The sequence below is a fragment of the Zootermopsis nevadensis genome, unplaced genomic scaffold (assembly GCF_977971745.1).
Source record: "Zootermopsis nevadensis isolate Lab colony 2312 unplaced genomic scaffold, Znev_1.0 Znev_ptg000009l, whole genome shotgun sequence".
Classification (NCBI taxonomy): domain Eukaryota; kingdom Metazoa; phylum Arthropoda; class Insecta; order Blattodea; family Termopsidae; genus Zootermopsis; species Zootermopsis nevadensis.
The window spans coordinates 8,668,588-8,688,320 of record NW_028259141.1 but is presented as its reverse complement, the minus strand read 5'-3'; the positions used below and the strand labels follow the sequence as shown (position 1 = coordinate 8,688,320).

At 33.4% G+C, this 19,733-nt stretch overlaps 1 protein-coding gene across 8 annotated transcripts in view; it reads right to left on the bottom strand.

Annotated features, from left to right (window-relative positions):
• Window positions 1–19,733, bottom strand: part of br (broad-complex core protein) — a 54,928-nt gene that overhangs the window by 13,811 nt on the left and 21,384 nt on the right. The window contains exon 6 of one of the 8 annotated variants that reach the window (XM_022083839.2): window positions 1,008–1,254. The exons of 2 other annotated variants lie outside the window; for them this stretch is intronic. In XM_022083839.2, the coding sequence (XP_021939531.1) occupies window positions 1,037–1,254 (218 nt within the window). In that variant the 3' untranslated portion in view covers window positions 1,008–1,036. Of the gene's footprint in view, window positions 1–1,007; window positions 1,255–4,426; window positions 6,829–12,651; window positions 15,103–15,808; window positions 19,629–19,733 lie in introns of those variants that run through there. 5 more of the 8 variants (XM_022083834.1, XM_022083835.1, XM_022083836.2 and 2 more) reach the window with 5 other exon arrangements.

The following is a 19,733-nucleotide window of genomic DNA, read 5'->3' as shown; positions in this document are numbered from 1 at the left end:
TGAAGGAATGGAAAGAGTGGCAGAAAGAACACTGGGTACTGGCCCTTAAGAAGTCCTTTGGGTCTTGCACACCATCAAAATGAGAAATGGATGACTTGCTCAATGACAAGTAAGATCCTAAACCATGTCTCACAGTGTCAGGAAATATATACATTTATTTGTATCTTGTCAACTGTACATATTGCCTTCATATTGGTTTTGAAGCTGTTCTGTGTTTCCTTCAACAAATATAAACACCAAGAATGCCACTCCGTTTCTAATAACATATACACTCTGGAAATTTCTTTAACAATTTTACTGAACATCATGGCTGAGTGGTTATCACTCAAACTTCATATTCTGGAGGTCCCAGCTTAAAATCTTTGCCCAGAGACCAGCTAACCTAACAGAGGTTTATTATGGTTTTCATCAGTACCTTTGAGAAAATTCCAAGATAATACCTTAAATTAGGACATGACTGCTTCTTTCCATATCCTTTCCAATTCATTATTTATTAACCACCCTACAATTCAATGATATTTTGTGTAAGCTACTGATAGCATCATTAAATAAACCAACCATAAAAAATACCTTCGCCACTTCATTATCAATATTTTTCATATCACATATAATATAGTAATGAATATGTACAAAATATAAAATAAATTAAAACTGTGATCAACTAAAAGTGAACATGTAACCTGAAGTGCTTTGTATGATGATAATTTGCACTTCAACATCTTCATAGATCTTCACTTATTTCTGACACAGACATTTCAAACAAGCTCATACAGTACACAGAATTTTAAAAGTGAGTAGTGGACAATACAGTTTAATATGGCATTTCAAATAAGTGGGGAAGCTTGAACATTATCTTGTGCTTCCAAAACTTGATTTAAACAAGAACAGAAAAAAAGAAGAACCAATGTCAGATCTTCCTCAAGTCACTAATCCCAACGGACTTCTTATTTGCCTCTAATGTAACTATAGCCGAAGAGTTTATAACGTGAAAATGTTAAGGTAAATACCTTGGAAATAAGTTTACTTTAAGAATTTTTTAAAAGAATTTAATGTCAACTTCTCCGGGCCGTGTTTTGTGGTAGGTGTAGATGTGCGTCATGAGACTGTTGCGCGAGCAATAGACGCGTTCGCAGATGACACAGCGGTACTCTTCCTGGCGCTCCGCATGCTTGTCTGCAATGTGTCGCTTCAGGCTTGCTTTCGAGCACAGCACTTTGCCACACAGCTGGCAAGTAAACACTTTCTTCGGTGAGCCTGCAAAAACATAACACGTAAAAGAAACACTGGACTAAACCAATGCGGAAATAAAAAAGTAAAAAATTAAATAACTAAATTTTCAAAACAGAAACAATGATAAAGGAATTATTTGCCTTCAATTACACTATCCATCACTGTACCGGTCTATAAAGACTGTTAATGTACGTTCTGTTCCATTACAGATGATAAGTACATTCTTGTTAACACATGCTCCTGGATAGTGTTATATGACTAGGTGATGGCAAATCAAAATAATAAACAGAATAATGGTACATACTCTGAAATTTTTAAAGAAAATAATATATTAACATAGGTGAAAGTGCAAAATACAAATTTAAATTAAATAAATAAAAAACGGCAAAAACAAGATACATTACTACCAGCTGTTCAGTATTCTTTTTTTTTAACTGAAGTGTGATACTTAACTATAATAATGATTGTTTCAATCTAAACTCATAAAGAAATAGGACTAGTCAACTAATTCTTACTTTTAATGGGTTCATAGTTTTAAAATTCCTTTTTGAAGGTGGGAGAGGGAGAAAAAAGGTATTGCAACATACTCTCTCCTACAGCATGTTCTCAAAAAGATCTATATAGAGATTTCTCAACCATTTCTAGACCCAGGATCACATTCATCACCTTTGCTTATTGACTCGCACGTCAAAAAGTTATAAATGAGACAATTTATTGAACCTTCTCAGAAACTTATTAAAATACTACTAACTGCATGGTTCATATGTTATTCAATTTTCTTTAACAGAATCAGTTGTAGTGATACATTCCGATTCTGACGCTCCTTTTACACAAGTAATCTTTCAATATCAGGTTTAAGTTCTGTTGCTGCAGTTCCCATGCATCCATCCAAGCATTCACCAGTTGCAAGCACCAAAGCTATTGATTTTATATTCTTCATTAAGCTAAACAGTTACTCACAGGTGCTATCATTTACTGACAACATTAGTAAGCATTGCAAATATACAGTAAAAGAAAAACAATGTAAAATTATCAAAATTTAACACACATTGTGGCATGCTATCTATGGAAAAGTAATAAAATATACACTTTAAAACATTTTAAACTGAACTAGGGAACTGCAAGATATATATATATATTTCCGGTTTTAACAATGTTTATACATTTTTCCGGTACCCAAGGTTACTTTTTGTTACCTTGGCTTTGATCTATAGACAGTCGGTAGGACTCCTTGGACGAGGGATCAGTTCGTCGCAAGGCCTCTACCTAAACTGCAAGATTTGTGTAATAATATAATAATTATCCATTTCACAGACTTGTCAAACAATATATATATATTACAGGCTACTTTAATTTTTTGTTTGATTTCTTCTCCTTTTTTTAATGTCTCAAACCTTTTACGATAAGAGAGCAGTTCCATACACTTTACTGACTAATTAACTAAACCAACTCCATAGAGCAGAGTCCTTCTTCAGAAGCTGATGGTGTGCTCAGCTACTAAGGAAATTCCTCGTCTTTTATGGAATCCAGAAGTTCATTCCCATATTCACAGGTGCCACAAGCCTATATCATCCAGATGAATGCAATCCACTCCCATCTCACTTCATTAAAATTCATTTTAATACACAACTTAAAAATACTATTTCACAAAAATCCAACTGACTGCTGTGAAAGAGAATTACTTTCACATAAATTAACTTTAATAATCAAATGGAGTGAAGGACTATCCATATAACATGGATCAATTTGATGTGGTAATGGAAGAACCAGTGATGATACGAGTATCTTTAATGTAGTAAATTACTTAATACTTTGATGTTATACTCAATTTAAGGAATAGTGGCACATCACTCCCAGAAAGGATCATGGCATTGCAACTTTAATTTCTGATCTTTTAATCTTGAATATGAGACACTGAAATTCTACCTACCCTTGGACAGTCCATGAAATTGCTCAGTTAAGTTACCCTTGTCACTTACACAGAAATAAACTACACATTTTAAGCATAAAATAACTGTTAATAGAACAAACTATTAATTTCACTGAAAGCTAGAGATTTACCATAAGTCTGACGATACTAGCTGAAATTGTTAAAATAGCAGCACACGGCATTTGTGGCATATTTATACAAGATCTTACAGTAAAGGAAAGCTTGAGTGAAATAAAAACAATTAAAAGGTAAGGCAGGTTTAACCTGTAAGGGATAATTTTATACACACACAAAAACAGGCAATCTATCAACAATAATTGCTATAAAAAGTAAAGCTAAAAGCATCTAAAATTATACTCATATGCCACTGAAAAGCATGCAAATAAGCAAGACACAATCACAAATTACTTACTACACACATTAAATGCACATAATGGATCAAAACTCTCAATAAAGTTTTCAAAAATAGAAAGATATTTTCATAAATGTATTACACTTTCAATAATACCCCATCTTCTATTATTCTACATATGCAAAATGTGAAATACAATGGAACAGATTGCAAAAAAAAAAAAATATATATATATATATATATATATATATATATATATATATATGTATTACTAAGTGAAACTGAAAATGAATAATAACATAATATGATTATTAAATACACAGTATTTTCGGAGATATATGATGTTACTTTTCACTGACTCAACTATACACTATAGTCAGATATTTTGGATGCAATGGAAGTTAATATTTCAAGTTGGGATACCAAAGAAAAGTTATGAAAATAAAAATATTAATATTAATCAACTGAAGCCAAAGTTTCTACGATAATATTAAAAAAATCAGTTCCTACCTCAAAGAAAACAATACCCATCTCCCATTAAAAATATCAATAACTGATTAGTGCCAAGGAAATAATGGCTGTTCACTCTAAGAAATATACAAAACCCATAAATACATTATGTTGAAGCAGGTGGTACATATAGTCACCAAAGAATCCACCCAATTGTGAGGACTCTGTACAAGTTTTGTAACAAAGAGTACTTTACAGTGAAAAGTTGTTAGTTGCTGCTTAACCCCAAAGTTCAAGATCATATCATCCTTTGTTGGCTTACCATGACTGCTTATTCAATATGCTTCCAGCCTCTTCCACAATGAAGGTCATGCCATAATTATTTTAATGTCATTCTAATTGACCAGCTTCTGCTATTTTTAAAACATTTTGTGGTACAAATTCAATAATCCTGAAGACTGTAATTCTGGTTCAAATTTGACCTAATACGTATATTTATTCTAGTACAGTACACCACACACTTATCAATTAATTACTATACAGAATCTGACAGCAAAACTGTATTTTGTTTACTATGTAAGATTTACACTGTATAACAGGTTCTGGAAAATCAAGATGACGCACAAACTATACAAAATGGTACAAAATTTTAAGCATTATTATTTAACATGGCCTCATTAGCTTCAACCTTCTCATGCATTTCTTATAGTAAGAACCAAAGAGTCATTGCTTCTTTTCAAAAACTACAGTAATGTCAGTCTTCTGGTATAAACCAAGAAGATTACACATTCAACAAGAGAACAGAAAGTTTAATGTAGAATTTGTTAACACCTTCATGCCATATTCATATATCTGTCTACAGAACCAATATATCATTCTTAATAAACTGGCATTCTGCATTCAAATATTGTCCTATTACAGCAAAATTCCTCGCTGAACAAATTCTGACCTACAGAAAAATAATAATAATTGTGCATGTCACCAAAATATATTTACCAAAACTTAATTCCCAAACAAGAACCATATTGGTACTTTAGAATTTGTAAATTTTGTACACAGACAATTACAAAAGTCTGATCTACAGCTTTCACAGTGATGACCTGATGCAGCTGATTGCCCAAGACTTCTTTGAACAAGGAAACTTCTTGGCCCGTATAATTACGTTACATTTAAATTTTACTCTATTTGTAACCTGTCACAATGCCAAGTTTCACAGACAACAAATGTATGGGTTATCTCTTCACCAGCATCACTTTCACTTAAAATTTATAGTAGTTTTTACTTAATTTCTCCCAATATAATAATCATCTTAATTTTTAATAAATAATATTTATCAAATTTTGTCCCCCACAATAATATATATTTCTGCATAACAAAGGTTCTTCCAGTAAAAAGATCATTTATATGCATATCCACTACTACTAATCCTTTACTGAACAGTATACCTTGTTATATTTATAATTCTAATTTCTAACCTTTATGTTGGTCTTCTGAGTAGACACCAAGGTTTCAGAGTAACATACTGCCTACATCTCCAGGGCAGAAGATAGTGGGAGTATGTTCGTCCACAACACTGGTATCTACCACAGTATAACCCAGATGACTAATGACATATTCACTGCTCTGAGAGCCTCAAATGTTCAGAACTTGACTTACAGTTTATGCTACTAATTTTATTTTTATTTCAATTCATTTCCATGTTAATTTTAATGTAGTTTAGTGACAAATGGCTTAAAAAAATTAGGAAGTTAAATGCTGAAGACCTGAGGTAATAGAGTAACTGAAAGAATGGGATGCCCAGGACTTCTAGTGACCACAAAATAAAAAAAGTGTCTTGTATTTTAGTTGGTGTAGAAAATCTAAGTCTCAATGCAAGATGCCTGTGTGCTGGACTGTTATACTGTGTAGTCTGGTAGACTCAGTAAACTTCTACCAGACTACATGACACAACACCCGAGATGACAAGCTAAGTTGCCACCAGTGTACAACATTTTGAAAGTTTTGTGATTAGTGCTGTTTAATTTTATTTTAATACTGTACACTCACATTTTCTAAAAATGAGTGAGAAATGAAAAAGAGTGAGATATGGTATATATGTAATTGATAAATAATTGAAATAATTGTTATGCTTTGTAAATACCAATGGTTAATTTTTCACTTTATACCACACTTTTATTACTTTTGTTTGATTGCTTCTACAAGCAAAGAATATAACTCTGGTTTAACCAACTTTCCAACTAACCATCCTACCACTGTCCTGTTCATGCTGGTTAAGTTCACGAAACATGTAAAATGTCATGAAGGTTAGGTTAGGATCCTCCAAAAGGTCTGCAACCATCTACAGAACTACACAACATCATAACCTGCAAGACTACTATCAACTCTACATTTTCACCTCTGTAGAATCCCCAAATCTATTAATGTCCCATAGCTGACTACCATCTCCAATAAATGGGATAATTCAATTTCTGCTAACAAAACACACACTACTTTTACCTTCTTCCTCAGTGAAACTATTAAGTTTAATATTGAATTATTACCGATTATATAGAGAAAATTATCTTTGATAAAGTACCACATGCTGTATCTTAGATTTTTCATAATTTTATAACCCCTTTTGCTCTCCGATGGTAAATGCTTCTATGATTATTTAGTGAGTTCATGGTCCGAAACACTTTGTTACACACAGTACACACAGCACTATGAAGTGGTTGGAGGTGTTGCTGTTCTTTGTGTCTCTTTAAGGTAAGCCTGGTACTTAACATCTTGCCACAAACATCACAGCAGTGGGCAGATTCTGCTGCTGCATCCACATGTGGGAAGCGCGATGAGGGTAGAAAGAAAAGCACCTGACCACTTGGACCTTCTTCCGCACCGAGAACAGAGAGAGATACAAAGAGCACGCATTATAGTCCATCCCTAACATAACTTCTCATGGAGATGTATGTAACTTGCCAGCCACCTATGTATTATTTAAATAAAACTGTAATTTAATGACATATGTGGACTTTCAGCTGAGTGCTTAATTGACAAATGGATATGTTTCATGATACTAATGAGATTATTTCGTAATGACAATTCATAATGGAGAGAAGTGAGGAAATAAGTATCATATTCAAAAAACCAAAAATAAGAATCTGTACAGTTTACTTGTGAAAAACTAAACATTTTGACCAGATATTGAACCTAGATCTGGCATGTGGAAGAAATTTTTCCATGATAATCATTTGAAAGGGAGTAAATAAAACAAGGTGTTGAGCCACTTGACAGAATTAACAGTGTTACCACATTTACTGCTACATAGATTTCATATTTTTCAGTCATAAAGTCAGAAACGTTTATTAATTTCAAGTAATTTTTTTAAGTCTCTGTAAAAACTGAGCTACAGACTAAATTTATGCTCATAAATTCAGGAATTATACTAGAATTAAAATAACATCTGATAGAATTTGTGTTACTATTAATATAGAAGTATGTCTGACAGCTTCATATCATTGTGTAACCATTTGAAAATGCTGGTTCTGTATGAGACAATGAAATATGTTCAAAAACAATAATATAAACTTACTGAAACCCAGTTCATGATTTTCCCTTCATTAATATAACTATATTCATCAAAAAACTTATGCAAAAAAAACTACAGAAAATTGGACATTCTGCTAAATGAATAACTGCCTTGCTATCTGAGAAGATTAACACACAATAAAATTGGCTGGCTATTCTTTCAGTTTCACAACTTGGGACAGGGCTAAAAAAAGTTATATTCTTATAATACATCTTCACAGAGAAGTTACATTTGGCAGACCATGCCCTCTTTGTTCCTGTCCTATCCTAATCCAGAAGTCTTAAAAGTTCTAATATCACCATTCAGTAAGAGGTCCTAAGAAAGTACAGAGTGTACCTTTTAAAATGCAACCAAAAAACAATCACGTACTACAGTACAAAATTAAATTAGATGCAGGTCCAATCCACTGTAATAGACTCTTGCAACATCCCATGACACTAAGGGTCAAGATCATCTTGGTTGTCACACTGCCATGCACACCAGTTGCACAAATGATGTCCAATTGCAAACATGGTATATTCACAAACAGAATGTATTCACTCTTTAACATTATTTCATACCAAAATTATCTGCCACTGTTTGTGAACCATTTAAAAATCTATATCCTAACAAAGGAGTACTGAATAAGACAACAATATACCGACTGGTAACAAAATTTCAGGTGGATGCTTGTCTTCAACAAGGTAATGAACATATACACTGCCTGCTGCAAAGTTGTTCTGTAAGTTCCTCCTAACAAATAAAAACTACAGGACAACTCTTTTGTCTTATGCTGATGTCAGCAAAGTTCACAAATACTGCTGTAGATAGTGTTGCATTTTAAATGGAACACTCTGTATTATCTCCCACTCAAAACCCTTTCTGAAAACAACAGTAAATCATAAATCAGTTAATAAAGTTAGTGTAACTACATGGATGGGAGAAAGAGGATCAGCCTTGTGGGTGTCTGATCTACTTGCTGAACAGCAACTGGAGTTATAATAAAATGCCAACACCGTTTCTTCTAAAATCTAAGACAATCAAAACTACTTCAGCGTGACTTGACATTTTAAGCCACAGTGGTAACTATAGGTAGCACTTACTTTAACATTCAATAACTCTCAATTTATCTCAAAGTATATTTATAGTTTTCTTATAGTTCCAAATAAACAGTGATAATTTCCTTAAACAGCATTAACCAACTGGTCTTTGTATCACTTTCTAGTTTAAAAGGATTAATAACAGTACACATATATGCCAAATATGTGATACTTGAAATACTGGAACATGTCACTGTAACACAAAAGTATATAAATTTAAGACTTTTCTCCATACATCACAGTAAATCATTTTGGTAGCATTCCTGTGAAAGCATATTTTCCATAGTTAACTTCGTAAGTGCAATTTATTTGTTATTTAACAGTGCAATAACTTCAAATAGCATGTAAGTCCACTAATAGCAACACAGTATAATGGTTTAAATCCCATATTCCTATATGATAAATGTTAAGGACAGAGGTTTGTTTAAGATAACTGAAGATTTGAATCAACTGAGGCTTTCATACAGCTGTAGTTCCTGAGATTGAGAAAGCTGAACTTTGCCCTTCCTATTTAGAAGTTTCAACTTTATTTTCTGGTTCTGTTTCAAGAAATTAATGAATGGCATGGCAGCGACAGAGCACAAAAATTGTGGATGTTCCTGAAATCAATTACTTCACCCACTCCCACGCTGTATATGAAAACATGCATATCACTGTTGGTCTTCTTGCTTGCAACACCATGTAGGCTTGTAGGTAGATACCAATGTTTCAGGGGAACATAATGCCATCTTCACTTAAGTTCTGAAAATAGAATTAGGATGTTCCTCCAAAATGTTGGTATCTACCTATATGGCAGCACAGCATTACAACCTACAAGACAAACATCAGCATCTTTACCACCATGAAGTAACCTCAAATCTCACAAAGATTCACTACAAAAGTTGCTGAATACAACTCAATACAGACAATACTTAATGAACCTAAATAATGTCATGTTGCGATCAACAAGTTTCACTGCGATGTACTAATGCAAAGGTATGTCCTTGAGACTATATTAGATATGATACACTTGGGCTGTGTTACAACACAAGATTTCATTCATTATTGCAATGTATTTTCCTGACATAATGAGCCATAATTCCAACAAACTTCATGTGCACTTAACAATCACAAATTACATTCACTACAATCACATCCATTTCATCCCAACTGCCTGTTCATCATCGTTATTCGTCCTTTACAGTAATAGACATATTGAAACCTCCTACAATTATAAACAGAATTCTTCCATCACTTCAGTCTTCCCAAATATTTCTTTCCATTTAGTTTACATTTTAAAAGCTTCTCAAAATCATACCATCAACTTTTTTTTTCCAATTCCTTCTAAATTCTTCCTATAATTCTGTTATTTGTTTGTTGCCATAATTTCATTTCTTTTTAGTCTCAAAGGTTGTATCCCACAGCCCTCTTCATGAAACACATTTCTGATAGCATTAACCTTCTCTTATAACTTCTTCATATTGTCCATGATTCACTACCGAAAGATGTTGGTCCAGAGTGTCACAAATTGGCATTCTTGTGTGCCATAAGACTGATAATTATTTAATGACCAATTTTAGTTACATACTTGGATTAATATTCATGAAGATAATTAATACTTATGATTATTACATATAATTTATCCAAGTTCAATGATATGAAATAAAGGCTTAAAGGATGTACTACACAAAAAGACTACACATACAAATTCACAAATTTTATATTTCAATACACAAAAAGAAGAAATTACAGATCTGGTGGGTCACAGCACTTTTCAGACACAAATTTATTTATGTATAATCTACAGGAATATAATTAAAATAGAAATAAATTTGAAAAGTTGAATCTCTATCTCAAAGTTTCAGTATCTTGTGAGCAATTTTAAATATTATCATAAATTTGGAAATCTGGAAAAAAAATCTTAACAGCATTAAACACATAAGTAAATAATATGAAATAAATAAAAAATATAAGAATGAGACAAACAAATATGGAAAAAGTTAAAAAGACAAAAGAATGTAGAACTACGGCAAAAACGGTAATTTTATCCAAACTGGCAATTTCTTGAAGAGAAATGTATAAACCAGCTTGCTGAAAAGTGTTTACTGTATACATATAAAATAATGTTTGCCAACCCCCCCCCCCCCCCCCCCAAAAAAAAACCTGTTAGCATTATGACCATTTCTTGGGAAGATACAACTTACATTCTTTCAAAGGCAAACTTTCAGTCTATTGAAAAACTTCACGTAAAATTAGTTTAATTTCTATGGTTTATTTAAAAGTTTTCTCACAGAAGTGTAGAGTTGTTACCTCGCAATCATATAACTCATAAAAAAAACTAAGCTTCAAAACAATAAAAATATAGCAATAGTAATAACAATAAACTTCTGATAGTCATTGCACGCAAATGTAATACTATATTTAAAAAAAAACTCTCACCAAGTATTTTCACTGTTCCGAGCATGAGAATCCTACAAAGCAAGAAAGAAAACATAAACATACATAAAGTGTGAACTATTTCTTGTGTATCCCAATACAAAACCTTGGCCCATCCCCGCAATAAATATGCACATAGGTGCAAAGTAACATTCTGTATATAACTTTTCCAAGAAATACTACTTTAAAAAAATATGGCAACTTGTCACAAGAATATACTATCATCATTTGAAAGATTCCTTTCACATGTTCATATGCCAGTTTAAGCCACGTATTAGTAAGCAAGAAGGAACTATCTCCTATGTGTAAATTTATCCTCTATGAAACTGCTAAGAATCTTATCAGAAAAATTAGAACATGCAGAATATAAATTCTTCAGTGTTGATCCTTTGAACTCTGCTATTGAAGTGTTATTTTTTGCCAATACCAAGTGCAGAAATGAATGTAGCATCAACTGGGATGGAAGATTATTACAAAATGAATTACAAAGGAGATAGAAATTAAGGTACTATACCAGTAACAACCTGAAGGACAGAGAGAATTACAATGAAAAATATCACTAAAGATAAGCGTTTCCTGCCAAAATTTAGAACAGGCTCCTCCAAAACAAAAATAAAGTTGTTAATTTTATTGTAATATGTAGCTGATAAATAACTTCTTTACTTAGTTTCAGTCACTCTAAACTTATATCAAGTCTCTCCATACAGAACTGCCAGTATAAAAGCATTGAAAACCATTCAGATCCTACACACAGCTTTATGAGATCATATTAAATGTATGTCCTGCACCGTAGCCGCGCGGTCTGAGGCATCATGCTTCGGACCAGCAATACGGAATGCGCGCTGGTTCGAGTCTCGGGGGAGAAGAAATTTTCTCATGAGCTTTCGACCAGTGTACGGGACCGGTGCCAACCCAGCATTGTGAGGAAATTGGGGAGCTACAATGGGTAGCGTAATCCGGTCAGGAAAGCTAGCAATGGCTGGGGGTTCGTCGTGCTGACCACACGTCACCCTATATCTGGTTGGATGATCGTTCACCTCTGCTTAGGCATGTGAACGTGAGGCCAGCAGTCAAGTTAGTCGGCTTTGGCTCTCTGGAGCTGTTACGCCACGGATTTATTTATTTTATTTATTTATTAAATGTATATCTATGTATGGTAAGTAAAGGAAATTAAAGACTACATCTACAAACAATAAACATGAAAAGTTATAAAAAATTAACTAAAATTAAAATAAGATAACAACAATAGCACAATGTGCTAAATATATCATCATAATGTAAAGCCTGGCTTGTAACTACATTAATATCAGAGTTATTCATACTATGAGGTTATGGAAGAGGCAAAATGTAAATTTCCAGGGCACCATGCCAGAAGGGCACATCAGCATATTTGCACAATCAGAGATATTTGGTCTAACTAACTGGGATTATGTCACTCCAGAAAGGCGCAGTGCTATGCTGCAAGACACAGGGATACAAAGTTATATTTGGGTGTCAAAACACTGAACATATTTGTCAAACAAAATAGGTGTATGAATTCAATAGCCTGTACATCAACCATATTTTGCACATGTCCTTCTGGCATGATGCCCTCAATATGCTCACGTGTTTAGGTACTAAGCCAAAGGGGTAGAGTTAAAAACTTTATTAGCCTTGAAACCAATTGGAGGCAGTGGTTAGTTTCACACTCTAGCCACTTTGTCCAAGTAAAGAACTGCACTATGTACAGTGTCCAGTTAGTGACTACAAGATTTTATGAGACTACCATTTAATGATCAACCTGAACAACATAAGACACAGAAATTAGGTTTATCTCAAAGACTTTTTATATTTCCACATGGGCTCCTTTAGTGATGCAACATATGTCCAGTCGATACACAAATTCATCCAACACATGGCTCAACAACTCTGGTTAACAGTAGCAACAGCTATGCTGATGTGGCATTTGAGTTCTCTGCTCAGCAGACCCACAAACAACTCTACACGTAAGCCAAAAGGAAGAAATAAAGATGGTATTAAATCAGGTGACCTCAGGCCAGATCATGTACTGTGTTTTCATTTGTGGATTCTCCATTGTAATGAAGATGCCTACTTAGATAACATAGGTGCAGTGCTGCATAATAACAGGTGCTAATATATAAACTCTTCAAATTCTGCATTGAATGTCGTTTAGTACCTTTATTTTTTTAAATTAGCCTCATGAAATTCAGCAGTCACAAACTCGACACTGCATATGAGCAAGACACACCAGATTCAATTAACTGTGCATTTTCTACTGTATGTTTCTGATGGCTAAAATTCCACTATGTGGGTACTTTTATAAAACTACAGGCAAGAATTTACCATTAAATATTTCACACACACAAAATATATATATATATATATATATATATATATATATATAACTACCTATTACTATGTATAAGACTTTTCTGTCACTTCCAGTAACAGAAATTTGAGGTCTGCGAGAAACAGGACTTGACAGTTTATAAACCCATTGCTCCAAATTCTGACACAGATAAAGAAAAGTCTTAAAAAAACACTTTCATTCTGTAACCATTTTAACTCCTTCCACTTCCACCAAAAGAGGAATTATGCACTGTGGTACTACTAGCTTCTTCATACAGGGAAGGTTTTAAGACTTCCAATACACAAGTCATGTGCATTTAATATTTCCTGTTATCAAATATTAACCTTTGGGTATCATTATTTGAAATACAAACTTATACTGTGCTAAAAATGGAAGAAAGTAACTGTCTTTCAGTTTACATATTTTAAGTTAAAGTTCCCTTCCCATATAGGATTTGAAGTTTATATGGTGAAAATCTGGATTGTTTGAGTATGACACTGTGTGGTCTTGTAGGAAGTTACAAACATTCCATAAGAACTTATTTGTCTGAAACAGTGGTAGTCAAATACAAGACTAGATAGCGAGACCACAATCCAAAAACCTACCCTCCCATAGTTCAACATAAAATACATAAACTGCAAATACAGCTGAAATTAACTGTTACATCAGTCAACTGCTGAATTCAATTTAAAATACCCTGATCTATAACAAACCTCAAAATAAACAAGCACTGTGTACCAATTTTTAAAGCAGCATAGAAAACTTCCCTTTTATCAGTACATATCTTTGCTGATTCTGAAACTACTTCACCAATAAAGAACTGGATTTGATTAGACCATCATCAGAACTCTTCAAAATAGATCACTAAAAAAAATTCTAATATACAAGATGCAATTTTGGTTACGACCTTGTTAAACATCACATAGACAAGTCATGAAAATGGGAAAACTTACATAAATATCACAATACAAGACAATGTCAAATATACCTAATTTGTTAATTTCCTTCTTTCTAATGGCATCACTGTGGAACACATGGTATACCCATCACATCAAGATTTAGAAAGTCTTCTTTCTCTTTTGTACATACCATGTCATGACAAGAAAAGTACTATTCCAGGTCTTCAATATTGGTGTTAGCTTCAGAGAGAGTCATGCTGTGTGAAATATAGTGAGCTGCAGCAATTACTTTCAAAATCTTGACCACACTGTTCGGTACAATATTTAATGAAATAAATACTGTTGGATTGCACACAGCATGATCAGCCTTCCCTGGCAGATAAAAACTACAGGCATTTCTACACTTTATAATATCCACATCTTTTCCTTTGTGTAAGACTGCAATGGTAATTTCATTTTCAAAGTGTGTTTCTCTCCAGTAATATCATACAAAACAGAGAAACTCATATATATTGGATCTTCATACTTTGTCTCGTTTAAAACATTTTTTTCCATTCAACCTGTGACCCCTTATGTTTTGTTTATTGCATTTTCCTTTCAAAATCCAATGTCCTCATTGTTGCATCAGTTCTCCGACATTTGCTAGCTCTGTGGTAAATACTCTTGTGATTGCGAAGACTGTTCAGTGTGCTATAAACCTTGTTACAAATGTTGCACACAGGTGTCTTAGTTGGATGGATATGAACATTCTGAATGTGGCGTCGTAACCTCTGAAGAGAGGTCAGATTTTTCCCACACGGCTCGCAACGAAACTCGTCTCCTGCCACATAACCTGACGACAAGAGAGACAATCTCCAATTAGGGAACCAGTAGGTTTTCTATGTGTGTTTGGGTTGGGCTGTTACATTTTATAAAGAAGGCAATTCGGTTACATATATTTATGTAACTACAAATTCAGTGAGTAGTATGAACAGTTTACTTGGCTCCATTCCATTCATCCTGTCATGTAAACCATATCTTTGTTCCGCATATTGTCTTCTAACTATTCCAAGCATCCAGATTCTGTTATAATGAAATCATATTCTTAGAGGAAATTTATTAAAGTCTTTATGTAATCACTTCAATTACCACTATGATTACAATATAAATACAGATCAAACATCACAGCTAAGCAATAAGCACTCCTGCTTCAGATTTGGGCAGTCCAGATTCAAATCTCAGTCCTGAGACCAACTATCCTAACTGAGGTTTTTCATTGTTTTCCTCAGTCCCTCAGAGCCTCAAAGGAAAGACTGACTAGAACAAACTAATACATTAATGGACCTCAAAGTGTTAAAATACGACTTGTTTCTACAAGTTCAATCCACATGACATAATTATGTCATAATGAAAATGCCATTCAAAATCTGAAAATCTTCATTAGTGTATAGTCTTTGTTCAAGCCTGCCCACACATGAATAATATAAGTTTTACACAATTTCACCTGCCAATTTTCATTACTTAATTTCACTTCAGTTTTAATTAAATAAGAAACAATGTGCTGTATAAAACTTCAGTACTTTACTTGCAAACTATAGATCTACAATATAATTATGTATACATCAGACAGACAATTTTATGCTTATAAAATAAAATTAGAAAACTGTACAATATTAAAGCTATGCTAAAACTGCCAGAATCAGTAAATACACAACGTATATTAGTCTCTTACATTCTAGCTACTCTACATAATTCAACTCATCCTTCAGACATACAAAACAACCCTATTACAAACGAAAATACATTCAGAAAAATCAGTACTTAGGCTGGTTTTTAACAACCTGATCAATCTCATCACGAATGCAGTAGTATAACATCTTTATTATTATTTTCAAAACAAGGTAATATGAAAAATGGGGCCTGGTACTTTCAGAGTAAGACATTAGACACTCATTGAAAGAGTTCTGGGTCCAAACCCCAGTCAGATCTGTGTAATTTTCTGCTCACAGACTAAAGTCTTCACCTCTGCCAAGGTAAAACTATGAGAACATTAAATATACCAAGCCACACCATGGTTTGGAGCACATGTTACATTGTATGTCGCCTTCATAATTAACCTATTACTGGGTATGACTCATGGGTGCCTCACATCAGAAATGGACTTGTCAAGACTTGGCATGGGCCAAGAATGGTCATCATAGCCAATTCATGGGAGTATTAGATAGATATCAACAAGCTAAACATATCATGAAAAATACCATATCTTAATGCTTCTAAGTTAGTTAATTTAAAAATAATATAAAAGTATAAAAATTGTTCAGATTTGTGCACTACTTTCACTGTAAATCTCATTAATAATTCATAGTGAAATTCATTTGCAACTCATGGGACTTCATACGGACCATTATCATTTAATCTCATAGCTATCCGAGGACTGCGGCTACGTAAGCAACTTCATAATTCAAAGCTCATTTTTTAAGAAAATGTTTGTGGCATTTAATAAGATTAAAACTCTCTGAAAAGATGAACCACTATTAATAATTTATGATGAATATGATTGTGCTTACTATTTTAAGACTTATCCTCTTTCTTTCTCTAAGAACCAATCTCATACTGTTTCACAACACTAGGCATTGCAGTTACTATGCAATGGTGTGCTGTGCATACTTCATAACAGTACCAAGGACAATAAAATATAGGCATATACAAATGGGTCAAATAAAATCTGGAATCTAATAATACAGACACCTAACCATATATTCAATAGATATAAGTTACAGAAGCACTAAAACGGGTTTCCATAATCCTGATTAAACTTCCTACATTTGCACTATACAACTGTTAATATCAGACTGAAATTCCTGACTTTACCCTCCACCTATTCATTCATCACTTCATCGGAAGACAAAACAGTATCTGACCAATAGAGTAACATAAACACAATGTCAAAACACAGATTTTTTACTCTCTGGCATGTGGCAGCAACTATATTTGTTCTGTAGTTACATATTCAGCTATCAATTAGGTTTAGGTTAATAAAATACACTTTACAGTTAAGTCCTTGTCACATTTTAAGTGCACACATTCCAGTTTCACTTAAAACACCTTTCACATTTGCACATATTTCCAGCTCTATCTAAATGCTTTGAAGTACAAAGTCCTTTTGGAGTAACAGTGTAATAAATAATATTTGAGAACATTCCATTAAAACATAGCAAGAACTATGAAAAAATGCAAAAATGTCTACTCTACCTTTCAAATTTTAAACATCTTTCAACTACCACTTGTTATTTTAATAAGAAGGGAAGGAATACTCTTACCATGTAATACAAATCAAGGGCATATAACATTACTGCTAACAGCGATACCCAGAAAAACTTATCTGAATATACAGCCTAAAATTTGACAAGACTTAAAGCTTAATCACTTCCAGTCTTCAAAATATTTTTCAATCCAGTGAACTTATTATACTACTTGCAATCTTAAGAATAATCCTTCTGGCCTTTTATTAATGTGACTTGGCCATATGGTCCATGTCATTCTGATATGAAATTGTATGAAGTAGTCAAATTCTGAAGATGGCTGTATTCTGGGATGCAGCTCTGTATAAACTGGTGGATATTAAATAATGTTTCAGAGGAGCTTACTGCCTCCATCACCAAGGTGACCAATATCTACCAGACAACATGGTGTTATATGTTCCAAAAGACAGCTATCTTCATAATCATCACTGCAAAAACCTCAAATCTCACCTCGCCTAATTCTACCAAAACCTATTTATAAAAGAACGGCTGTTACTTGTGGAAAAATTAAGTAGGTTCTTTTCATACCAGTGAGAAATGCAGAATTTCAGAGCCAAAAAAAATCATACAATACAATAATAACAATTTCACCATCAGTTTCATAAATATTGCCAATGTTCTCATCTCACAACTGACATCCAGTATGTGATTAAAATCAGCTGATTTAATTAAACACTTGGGAGATGAGAAACTGACAGAATCCAGAAATAATAAGCCTGAGTAAAATATTAGCAGTTACATAAACACACTCTCAATATTGATGCAGTGGATAGGATTCAGATCCATAAATGGGCAAGCAGAAACTAAAAAATTGCAATACCCTAACCGCACATAATTACAAAATTTTCTATAATTAGCCTTTAGTTTTTAAACTTCTTCCCAGCTTTACACAGTCATTCACACCTGTAAACGAACCTAATACATTAATGTTATTTAACAGTATGCTATCCAAATATTTTTTTTCATCTCAGTAACACCGATCTTCTTCTCTATTCTCTGTAAGACTTGTACCAATAAATCTGTAGATTATCTGATACTGCTCCTTACATATAGATCGTCTTTGAAGCACAAGCTGTGGCACATAAATTTAAGAATCATAAGAATCATAATGCATCTATTTTCAAATATAAGTTCTCCTATCATGGCCATATATCTCAACACTTTCACTGGATGCTCTAACATGATCAGCAATTATGAGTTACTTTCATTTATGTATAACAAATAAGCCAAACAAACTGTATTAAGATTCAATAAAACAAATCTATATGCACTGAAAGAGTAACATTTCTTTGTCCTGACTCGTAATATCACAAATAACCTACAATTTTTAATGTTAAACCTTAAATGTCCAAGTACATAGAAGAAAATTTATGTAAACAAATGGACCCAAACACCAAGAAGTAAAATTGGTGTTCTTAAAATTATAAATTAATTCATGATCTCAAATTATCAAAATGAATTACAGAACTCTAACCTGTGATGTAGTAACTGGGTGCTATGAAAGCAACAATAGATACCTTTTTCATATATACAACTGAACATGCTAACATCAAAATCACTTACACGTCACTAATTTAATCTTTGTTATTATTAAACTGGATTATTAGTTACTTCATATTTGGTATTGCAACAGACAAAAATGGAAGAAACTACTCTTACCTTAGTATTAGATACAAGACAGTGTAATGAACATCAAAGCACTGTATTAGTTTAAAAAAAAACAATTCTTTGGTGGTCATCCTTTAAGTTATCAGGAACTTCATATGAAAATTATAAGAGGATTAATTCTGATACTGGGTCACTGAGAAGGGAATCACTGCTGGTGTCTTATTCTTATGATGGTATTTACACAAGTGAACAACAAGGCTATTCTTTGTACGGTAACATTTGCGGCAAACACTGCACCAAAAACGTTCTGTCTGCTCGCGATGCAGATCAAGAACATGCCTCTTGAGAGTGATCGCACTGCGAAGAACCTTCCCACATTCCTCGCATACGAATCCCCTTTCTGCTTCCAAACGCAGCTCATTTTGGATTTTCTCTCGCATTGGCAACCACATTGGTACAGCCACACCACCTAGGGACCAGGGAGAGAGAGAGAATAACGAGTATTAGGGACTGATTTACTTTCAAATCTCTTGACCTCTTCTCCCGGTTCAAAGGTACGGCTGTATGAATAAAC